This window comes from Sceloporus undulatus, unplaced genomic scaffold (genome assembly GCF_019175285.1).
Source record: "Sceloporus undulatus isolate JIND9_A2432 ecotype Alabama unplaced genomic scaffold, SceUnd_v1.1 scaffold_19, whole genome shotgun sequence".
In the NCBI taxonomy this organism is placed as follows: Eukaryota; Metazoa; Chordata; class Lepidosauria; order Squamata; family Phrynosomatidae; genus Sceloporus; species Sceloporus undulatus.
In genome coordinates, this window is record NW_024802941.1 from 1,330,248 (window position 1) to 1,341,838 (window position 11,591).

General features: G+C 45.8%; 1 protein-coding gene across 4 annotated transcripts in view; it reads right to left on the reverse strand.

The window, feature by feature from the left end:
• LOC121917465 (sorting nexin-14-like) overlaps positions 1-11,591 on the reverse strand; it is a 66,593-nt gene that overhangs the window by 16,398 nt on the left and 38,604 nt on the right. For 3 of the 4 annotated variants that reach the window (XM_042443461.1, XM_042443459.1, XM_042443462.1), the window contains 3 exons: positions 8,407-8,623; positions 2,313-2,396; positions 202-302 (listed from right to left, as the gene is read on the reverse strand). In XM_042443461.1, coding sequence (XP_042299395.1) covers positions 202-302; positions 2,313-2,396; positions 8,407-8,623 — 402 coding nt within the window. The remainder of the gene's footprint in view (positions 1-201; positions 303-2,312; positions 2,397-8,406; positions 8,624-11,591) is intronic. The other variant, XM_042443460.1, reaches the window with a different exon arrangement.

Genomic DNA, 11,591 nt, shown 5'->3' on the forward strand with positions numbered 1-11,591 from the left:
CAAGTAAAGATAATTTTTAAGAGTCTGCATAAGAAAGCCATGTAATATCTTGGTCATTTATAATTTATAAGGAGTTATGAGAATAGTAGGTGACATTGCTTAACTAGAAAGTTGATATATGACCAATGCATGCTACAAGACACACTGTGTGTGTCCATTCTACCTGGGGACACTCATACTCAATTGACATTTTCTTCCTACCTGCAGGTATTCCTGAAACTCTTCTCTCTTTGACTTTAAGAATTCATAGTTCTTTGGTCCAATGATCCTCTTTGAAGGAAGCTGAGCATCAGGGAATGTACCTGATAATACAGCAACATTTCAATACACTGAAGTAGAGGTTTATTATTTATTTATTAAAATATTTATATCCAACCCTATATCTGAGAATCTTAAGGCAATTTAGGATAGTTTTGAAAAATATTTATTGACAAATATTTGTATTAATTATATAACATATACAGTGGGTCCACCCCTTACGCGGGGGATCTGTTCTGGATCCCTCCGCAGTAGGGGGAACCTGTGTATGCTTGCACCCCACTGGAAACAATGGGGAGCGGGGGCATGTGCCATTGTTTTTATTGTCGCACAGCTTCTGAATAAGCTAGAAATCACATATAGTGCACCCGTGTATAGTGTGGGCAAACTGTAATATGTAACTCAAGAGAAAACATTGAATATTCCATACAAAATGCACAAAAATAGGGGGGAAAACCCCACATAAAAGACAATAACACATCACATAACACATTGCTAAAAACAACTTTCCAAATGACAAGATATCAGCTTAAGTCATTATATTTAGGTAAACCTTAATACGAAACATAAAAAGAGAACTGGTAATGAAATTGTACCATTTTTCCTTTTCCAGCCTTTTTACATTAACATTTTGTTGTGTGCCTCCAAGTCATTTCTGATGTATAGTGGTCCTAAAGTGAATCTATCATAGGGTTTACTTGGCAACTTTCTTCAGAAGGGATCTGCCATTGCCGTCCTCTGAAGCTGAAAGAGTGTGACTCAGCTAATGTCACCCAGTGGGTTTTTATGCTCAAGTGGGGAATTGAACCCTGATCTCCAGAGTTATAGTCCAGCACTACATCATACACTACATAATTATATCTCCCATGAACAAATAATAACCAAATCATACCTCTACAAATCCAGAAGTGGTTAATTTATCAAAGCTATATTGTAACATGAGCCTAAAAATTTTCCTAATCTCTGGTAAATTTGCTATTAGCTCTTCTTTCAATTGTATATCAGTTTATCAATTTATACTATGCTAATATCCCTATTTGTTCCTCCTGTTGGAATGGTAGGCAATCTCCAATATTTAGCCAAAAAAGTTCTTGCTGCCATTATCACATGCCAACAAAACCTACCAATCTATTTCTCAGAAGTTTTAAAATAATGAGAATATACAGTCATCCCTCCATATTTGTGGCTTTGATATTGCGGATTTGATTATTCACAGATTTCATTAATATGTTCTCTCTAGGACTGTCCAGGTCCTCCAGTGCAACTCTGTGGTCAACTTTAACTAAATGTTGCACTGAAAGACCATTTGTAGCTACTCCAGTGCCATTCTATGGTCACTGTATGTTGGACATTGACCACAGAGTTGCACTGGAGGACCTAGAGATTCCTAGAGAGGTGTCCTCTCAGGTAAAAACAGTGTTTTTGTTATTTGCAGTTTTTCCATATTAACGGGGGTCTTGTTCCCCTAACCCTAGCGAATATGGAGGGACAATCGTATTAAATCAAGACAGTGTAAAACTAGTTAAAACAATTTACAACGTCAACCATAGCACACATGCAAATTGGATACCATCAACTAGGACTTTGTGGTTTTAATAAAAAGCCATGTTTGATGTAGTACTGGAATGACACCAGCACTGGTGCCAAGTGGGCCTCTGAGGACATTCCGTTACTGGGGTGCCACAGCAAATAATGACCTCTTCCATGTACTGCTCCCAAATCATTTGTTATCATTGTTGTGAATGTTCAAGTCATTTCTGATTTACATCGGTCCTAAAGCAACCCTATCCCAGGGTTTTATTGGTAAGATTTGTTCAGAGAGGGTTTGCCTTTGCCTCCCTCTGAGGCTGAATGAATGTGACACACCCATGGTCATGCAGTGGTTTTCCATGGTTGAGCAGGGATTTGAACCCTGGTCTCTAAAATCATAGTCCAATGCTCAAACCACTACATCACACTGGCTCCCAAATCGTAGCATTGCTTTATTTCAAGTTGTAGAATACTAAAGAACCCAGCAACTGAGTCCCCAAACAGAGGAGACAGGGTAAACATACCATGAAATTCTGTTAGCTTTGATTCAAGGACATAAAATTCAAGGTATCTTCTGTAGACAGACCAGTGCTCAGGTTTATGTCCAACTGAAAATGCAAGCAGATTTATGATTTCCCCTTAAGGAATGTTAAAATGTTCCATATGTAAACATAAAATGAGAAAAAGCCTTCAGAGAAATTAAAAATAGATATTAAAAACGAACATTGGCTTACCTTGTGAGATGTTTGTTTTCAGCGATGAGGGCGGAGCCATCCTTAATGAGGGTTGGTTCTCCCCTTTTGCTCCAATGAGGCAGGATCTTGACTTTGGGCATCATCACAGGGAGACACACCCCCACTCAGTTGCCCAGTCATTGAAAAGCCAAGCAAAGTATAGGTAAATCTAGAAGACTAAACGTTCCCATATTCTTAATCTCTAAAAATTTGTGAAAAACATGAAAACTCAACAAGCCATAACTAGAAAAAACTTAGTTGAACTAACAGCCTATCCCCCCCCCCCCCGGCACCGGGGAGAATATTTCCTCAGTTTCGGGAGGGCAGGATGTCTCCGCCCTCATCGCTGAAAACAAACATCTCACAAGGTAAGCCAATGTTCGTTTTTCCAGCGTTGAGGGCGGAGCCATCCTTAATGAGGGATATACCAAAGCTCTCCAATGGGCGGGGAACTGAGGCAATCAGAAATCTATAAAATGGACTGAAGTATCCGCCTCCCAAACAACGCCTCAGCCGATTGAAAGGCATCGATTCGGTAATGACGGATAAATGTGGAAGGGGATGACCATGTGGCCACCCTACAAATATCTGCTAAGGGAGCATTAGTGGCAAGGGCAGCAGAGGTTGCGGCACTGCGAGTGGAATGTGCAGTGACCCTTCCCTGGAGTGTGGCTCCGGAGGATGAATAACATGTAGCTATGCAGGAGCGAATCCATCTAGATAGAGTGGAAGATGAGACCTTTTTCCCCATGTAGTTTGAACTAAAGGACACAAACAGGCGATCTGATTTGCGGGTTTTGCGGGTACGCTTGATATAAGTGAGGAGAGCCCGTCTAACGTCAAGTGTATGCCATGTCTTTTCGAGTTCCTTTTTGGGATCTGGAACAAAGGAAGGCAAGATAATCTCTTGAGATCTATGGAATGTGGAATTGACCTTGGTCATAAAAGTTGGGTCCAGTCGAAGTAAAACATAATCTTTTCTGAATATGCAAAGTTCACTTCTAGTTAATAGTGCTCCCAATTCTGATATTCTACGTGCCGAAGTGATAGCTGTAAGGAAAAGAGTTTTCGAAGTCAAGAACTTTAGATCTGTTTTGTCTAAGGGTTCAAAGGGAGGTTTAGTCAGTGCCTGAAGGACAATGTGTAAATCCCAGTTAGGGTATCTGTGGATCGTAGGTGGCTTGATGAGAGAAGCTGCTCTCAAGAACCTTTTAACACAGCGATGGTTCGACAGTTTGAAGGCCAATTTTGATGGAAGAGCGGACGTAATGGCAGAAATCTGTCTTTTCAAGGTATTAGGTCTGAGACCTTTGTCGAGACCATCTTGGAGGTATAGCAACAGTGTGTTTATAGATACCGACGAGGAGGAAGTCTGATTAGATCTACACCAATTATAGAAAGATCTATAAGAGTATTCGTAAATTCTCTGAGTCGATGGTCTCCTCGATTGGATAATAGTATCTGCGACTCGAGGAAGCAGTCCATCTTTAATTAATACAGGGCTCCCCCGGGTTACGAATTTAATTCGTTCCACGGCGCCATTCGTAACCCGAAAAGCATTCGCAAGCCGAAGCCCCATAGGCGCTAATGGGGAAAAGCCGCGATTTGGTGCGAAAAAGCGCCGAAAAGCACCAAAACAAATTTCGTAACCCGAAATAACCTTCGTAACCCGGAACAATTATTTTTAATGGGTTTTTTTCGTAACCCGGAAATTTCGTAACGCGGCGCATTCGTATCCCGGGGTACCAGTGTAAGTGCCTCTCAATTTCCATGCGTGAAAGTTTAGCCATTCCGGGTCTGGATAAGAGACTTGACCCTGTGTCAACAGGTCTTTGTGGATTGGAAGGCGTAGAGAGTCTAGAGCCATTTGGGATATCTCGGAAAACCATGCCCTCCTGGGCCAGTGTGGAGCTATCAGAATGATTGTTGATCTTTCGCTTCTTAGCTTTTGGAGGCACCGTGAAATCATTGCTGTTGGTGGGAACGCATACAGAAGGCCCTGGGGCCAAGGTGCGTTTAGGGCATCCATTTGTTCTGTGCCCTGAGTCAGAAAACGTGAGAAGAACCGAGGGACCTGGTTGTTCACTGGGGATGCAAACAGGTCAACCAGAGGCATGCCGAACCTCCGTGTTATCAGGAGGAAGGTCTCTGGATGGAGGTGCCATTCTGCTTGATCTATGTCCGATCTGCTCAGCCAGTTGGCCCTTGTGTTTAGTTCTCCCTTTATGTGTTCTGCTTTGAGGGAGAGAAGGTTGGTTTCCGCCCAATGAAGCAGTAACGATGCTTCTTGCATCAAGGTTGTCGATCTGGTCCCTCCTTCTCTGTTTATGTGTGCCTTCGTTGTTATGTTGTCGGTGCGAATTAGAACTGCTTTGTTCTTTATGTGTTGAGAGAACGCTAGAAGTGCTAGTCTTACTGCCCTTAGTTCGAGCCAATTTATGCTGTGAGCTCTTTCCTTTGAGTCCCAACGTCCCTGTGCGTATCGGTCGAGTAGAGTGGCCCCCCAGCCCCTCAAGCTGGTGTCGGTTGTTATTAAGATTGGGGAGGGTGGTTGAATTGGACGCCCCAGACGGATGGAGCGGGAGTTCCACCATCGTAGTGAAAGTTTGACCTTGTGAGGGAGTGGAACTTGTTTGTTTATCTTGGGCGTGATTGATTTTTGATGAGGTAATATCAGCCACTGTAGAGGGCGGGAATGAAATCGGGCCCAGGGAACACATTGGGAGGCCGCTATCATGAGCCCCTGTAGCCTTGCGAGAAGGAGGAGATTTGCTGATGGATTCTTGGTTATCAGTGCGATCGTGTCTTGAATCGTTTTGATCCTTTGCGGTGGAAGGGATATTAGACTTCTTCTGGTATCTATAATCACTCCCAAATGATGTATGCATTGGGTAGGGAAAAGGTGGCTCTTCCCAAGATTTACCTGAAAACCATGGTGATGTAGTGATGAGAAAATGACATTGACATCTTTTGTCGCCTGAGATGGAGAAGGGGAGGCGATCAGGAGGTCGTCCAAGTAAGGGAAGACGCGGATCCCTTGCAGTCTCCAATGGGCTACCAGAGCTATCATGATTTTGGTAAATACTCTTGGGGCCGATGATAGGCCGAAGGGAAGAGCTCTGTATTGGAGGTGAGTTTTGTGGTAGCAGAAGCGTAGAAACTTTCGGTGGTCCCTCTGAATCGGAATATGCAAATAAGCTTCGGTCAAATCCACAGAGGCTAAGTAGTCGCCTGGATGTAGAGATTCTAGAATAGTTTTGAGCGTTTCCATCCGGAAGCGACGTTTGGGAACATGTCTGTTGACTCTTTTCAAGTCGAGGACTGATCTCCATGATTTGTCTCTTTTTGGGACTAGAAAAATGATGGAATAGGACCCTTTCATGATTTGAGCAGGGGGGACAGGTTCAACTGCCCCAATCTGTAATAGATGGTTGATTGCTTCTAACATTAACTGGTGTTTGTGTGGCCTTTGGGATTTGGGGGAAATGATGAAATGATCCCTTGGAGTTTGAGTAAAGTCTATCTGGTATCCCGAGGACAGGGTAGACAGTACACATTTGTCTGAGGTAGTTGAGGACCAAGTCTGAATAAAGTGTTGTAGACGGCCCCCCACTCTGGTGCTGGGATAGTCAGGCTGAAGTATTTCGCTGTTTCCCGGCATTGTTGTTATTGGATTGGCTGGTGTTGTTTTTGGAAAAGGAACTATTGTTGTAGTGTTGTCGTGAGGAGGACTTTCTGTCGGACCACTGTCGTCCGCCACCTCTGGTTCCTCTCCCCCGAGATGAGTTGTACGTAGACTGGGTGGAACGAAAGGACTGTTGACCTTGATGGGAGGGTCTTCTATCATCTCGGCGAGTGGTAGATGGAAGAGCCTTTTTCTTATCTTTAGTCTCAATAAGTACTGGGTCTAGGGCTTCACCGAACAGTTTAGTTCCACTGAAGGGAGCCAGCGTCAGGTTTTGCTTAGAGCGAGTATCTACTTGCCAGTTTTTTAGCCAAAGGTATCTTCTGACTGGTATTGAGGCCACCTGAGCACGTGAGCTGAATTGAATGATGTCAAGGGAGGAATCAGCAGCGAATGCTAGAACCTTAAGTAATTTGTTGATTCCTTGACGGAGTCTAGTGTTGCCCTTGGGGACTTCTAGCATGAGGTCTTTAGCCCATAGATGTGCTGCCCTGGTTAGAATGGAGGTAGATGTTGCAGCCCTGATTGCAGTGGAAGAGGCCTCAAAGCACCTCTTAAGGGCAGAGTCGGCCCTTTTGTCCTCAGGCAGTTTGAGTGATTCTTCCCCATCTCTAGCGTACACGGCCGATGTAACAAGAGAGGAAACCGGAGTATCCACTAAGGGGATCTGTAGTTTGGTCATTACATTCTGAGGCAGGGAATAAAACTTTTTTACAGAGCTAGGATTGGGTCTGACTGTGGCAGGTTTGGACCATTCATCTTTGATTACTCTCATGAAATCAGATGGAAAAGGAACCTCATCGGATGATGGTGAGGGTTTTGGAAAGGATTCACCTTTGCCTTTAGGTAGATCAGTGTCATCTTGTTGGGTAGGCTGTGGTTTGGCTTCAAGCTCAAGGGCTCTGATTGCCTTCTTCAATAAGATAGGGAAGTCATCGGCAAGGAAAAGTCTAGCTGAAGAGGAAGTCCCAGCAGGGTCTTCGTCTTCATCCTCATCAGACCACTCTCCTTCCTCTGATTCAGAGACAGAACTGGATTGTGATTTGGAAAGGTTCTCATCTTCAGATGATCTAATGGGCTGAGGTTTGGATTTTTTGGCCTGAGATGTTTTGCCACTAGATGGCGCCCTTCTCTTAAGTTTGGAGCCCAGGGAAGAAGAAGGAGCTGAAATGGCCTTTTTCCCTCCCTTTTTCCCTCCTTTTCTGTGTTTGCCCGCCAAGGAACTTTTGGGCGGGAATTTGTCTCTCTCTGATTGGGGGATGGGATCCCTGGAGGAGCGGGAAGCAGGAGGAGAGAGGGAAGACTCTCTGGCCCTATGGGAAAGGTAGCTATGTCTATCTGACCCAGACTCTTGGGCCGAAGGGGCAGCCGAGGCTTGAGCCACTGGGTGGAGGGAGGCTTGGGAGGCAGTGGAGAAAAAAGCTGCTGCTTGCATGGCAATTAAGGAAACCAGGGCAGAAAGCTCTGGTGGGAGCATTTGGGGAGGCGGGGTGCCGCTCATTGCGGTGCTACTCACACTCCTGGATTTGTCCTCCATGGCAGCCACTCCCTCCCGATTTCGGGACAGGTTGCAGCGGCTGGGCGCGGTCAAGCACGGAGACGAGGGATATCCCTCCTCCGGCTGCGCCAAGCGGCCTTCATGCCGCAGCTCAGAGTCTTGGGCCGAACCCCGTCGTTCGGGAGAGGCCCTCTGAGCATGTCCAGACTCACCAGACATCCCGGGGTTATCTAGGTCCTCCATTAGTTCTAGTCTGCCCCACAGAGAGAAGAGAGAGAGAAAGGATTTTTAAATTTTTTTTTTAAAGTAAGGAAGAGAAAGCTTGAAAAGCAGCCTGACGGAGCGAAGGCAGGAACTAGACTGGGCAACTGAGTGGGTGATGATGCCCAAAGTCAAGATCCTGCCTGATTGGAGCAAAAGGGGAGAACCAACCCTCATTAAGGATGGCTCCGCCCTCAACGCTGGAAAAATGACCTACTACAGTCATACATGGACATATTTAAAAGAAGATTTAAATGACTCTAATTTTCTAAGGAAATATCACAGCCATCCAAACAGATGCAACATTCCAGAATCATTTATAACCAATTTCAGAACACATACTTCTATTTGTTTGTTATTAATACTTCTAGTTTATTTAACATACACGAGTGTCTAAACTAAGTATGCAAGCCAAGTGCATTAGACTATGGTATGCGTACATTTCTCAGAGTATCTACCTGCCATTCTGTCATTCCTCTCCACATCAATGCAAAATACTGGAATTCTCTCTCTTCTCTCTTTCCTTTCAAAGGAGTCTTCAAAGAAATCCACATATGGAATGGTAATTTTCCAAGCGGCAAGATTGCGAGGTGTATTTGGTGTGCTAAGTGCTTCCACAGGAGAATCATCTTCCATTACCATGATACCTTCTTCAATCTACAAGGAATGATTCATGCATCAAAAGAACATTTTGAGCTACAACTAAAGTTGCCACAGTATTCATGAAGGGATTACAACAAGCTAGCAATTATAAACTGTATAATTATAAACTGTAATGATTATTAGTACACTAATTATATCTTACACACATCCAAAGATGTTTAAGCCATTTGATGTTTCTTCCCCAAGCTTCATCAAATACCTAAACTTGCCACAGAACAAGTTATCTACAACTTCTGAAAGTGTAAGGAAATAAAAGGACCAAGTGGAAATTCTTTTATATATAAAATTAACAACTTAGTTGTTCTGCAGAATGACAGAACTATGTTTCACTTCATCCTTACAGGCTACTGATTTGCAATGGACATTAGATCTGGGAGAGCACAATCTGAAGTAGAGAAATCTGAAGTATCTTATGGGTGTTTCATTAACCTACCAACTGCTTTCTTCCTGGTTCAGATTCTAGACCTATAATTATAAACTGGGCTTGTAACTGGGCTTGAAGAGAACAGTTGGTAGGAAAGAACTGCACAGTTGCTCAATTCAACATTTAATATTTAGGCAGAACAAGTATACTCACATTTTTTTCTACCTAAGAAACCATTCCCTTGTGTTTGAAAGTCACCATCTGCCATCTACACATACTGCAAACAAAACCCATTCCAACTACTGCAATGAATGTATCTTCTGTCTTGGTCTTACAGAAATGCAACAATTGTGAATGGGCAGTGTGGGTTCTGAAACCATGTTTTTCCCCTTTGTTCAATCGGCTGTTTTGTATGGCACTAGTAAAAGGCTGAGACCATTTTTAAAACATACATTGCAATCTCTACCACTGGCAGTTTTATATTTTTCCTGCTAACTTATTTATTATTTGGAGTAACTGCTTTAAATTCGTTCTCATGATTAAGACTCACTCCAAGGTGCTAGGGTGACTGTGAAAACAGGAAAACAGGAAAAACAAATATCAAAACTTGGCATTAAAAGTCACTTAAAGGATTTGTTTTGAGATAGAAAGTATGAGATATATATTATTTAGCAATTCATTGGAAAATTCAGAACACATGGGCTTGAATTGTGAGTTGCCTTTCTGCAACCCAAAGTGCACCTTCTGATCATGGAAGGAACTTGGATTTAGTGAAGGCTCCTGCTTTTGGGGAGTGTGTGTGACAGTATGAGTGAGTGTGAGTGACAAGTAGGGAGGGAGAATTTCCAAAGATTACTCTTTTCCTTTTCAAATAATCTCCTACATTGTTCCAGAGGGTCCCCAAACCTATAAGGAAATATTTCAGAGGGAGGATGACCAGCAAATTCATCACCATTCCATTTTTACCAGAAGCATTGTAAGACACTAGCCCAGGGGTCGGCAACCCCCAGCCCGCGGGCCTAATCTGGCCCGTGGAGGCGGCAGGACCGGCCCCAGCCCGGTCCTGCCACCGATTGCCGCAGGTGGCATTGTGGTGGCGGCGGCAGCGAGGAGGGCGGGCCACAGACAGTGCGCCGCCTCTACCCGACCACCTGCCAGCGGCTTCCTATAGCCCTGCGCGCGCCTGCAGGGCCACGCAGAGGGCTAAATAGGAGGAGTTTCTCCTCCTGGGGCTGGCTGGCCAATGGCTGCTGGCAGGGGGTGGGCTGTTGGAGCTCCACCCTGCCCCCATTAGCCAGCCAGCTTCAAGAGGAGGAGCTCCTCCTCTAGTCCTTGGCAGGGCAGGAAGGGGCGGTGGTGCTCCTCCTCCCTCCTGCCCTGCCCGCGGTTGCCTCACAGCCGCGGGCCGGGCGGGAGGGAGGCGGGAGTCCTCCTGCTCCCTCCTGGGCTCCCCGGGGGGTCTTTCTTCTGCCAAACCTCTCTCTCCAGAGGGTTGGCAGGAGGAAGGGACCCCCGGAGGGAGCCCAGGGCCTGGCGGGGCGGGTGTGTTTCTTGGGCGCTCCCTGGGGGGTCTTTCCTCCGCCAAAACCCTCCCTCTCCGGAGGGGGAGGTTTGGGAGGAGGAGGAGGGGGGGAAGGGGGCCCCCTGAGAAGGGGAGGCCCAGGGCCTGGTGGACCGGCGTCCTGGGCCTCCCCTGAAGTGTCCTTGTCCTTCCACCAGACCTCTCTCTCTGGAGGGAGGTTTGGCGGAGGAAGGGCCCCGGAGGGGGAGGCCTCCAGTGCTGGCGCTCCAGCCGGTTCTTTTGCCGGCCTCTGATGGGGCCTGGGGCCTCCTCAGGGGCCGGCAGAGAGGGGGAGACCTCCAGCACTGGCGCCCCCAGCCGGTTCTTTTGCCAGCCTCTCATGGGGCCTGCAGAGAGGGGGAGGTCTCCAGCGCTGGCGCCCCCAGCCAGCTCTTTTGCCGGCCTCTGACGGGGCCTGGGCCCCCCTGAGGGGTCGGCAAAGAGGGGGAGGCCTCCAGCGCTGGTGGCCCCCGCCTGTTGGGATATAGCAACTTCGCATGCTAAGACCTTTCTAGTAATGCATGTCTATGGTAGTTCATTGCTTACTAACAACCCCCCTCCTCACTCCCCCTCCTCATTTCCTGTTTACCATGAGGACACCTAATTTCCTTTGTCTTGAGTGAAGAAGAAGCAGGATGAGTCGCCATTATTACTAACTTGCTTGCAGACTCATCAGCATGTCTATCTCCGGAGTGGATGCATGCTGAGGGAACATCTTTCTTAAGATGTGTGGAGACTACTTTTCTACCTCATTTTTCTTGCAACATGAAGCTAGACCTGTGTATCTCTTCATACACATGATTTTGTAAGTAAACTTATTTTCTTTTTCACTTTTAACCAAGTGAGCGTGTGTTTTTATTGGGGACACGTGGCTGGGAGAGGAGTGAGCTAGATAAAGTTTTGTTCCTGCTTGCCCCATCATTTTTCTGCTGTGTAAGCTCTGCTAGTGAGATTAAACAATCTTGCTTACTTTCCTGAGTTTTCTAATGATTCTCAAGAAAGAACTACATTTCCCAACACCGCCGGCTCTTTTGCCC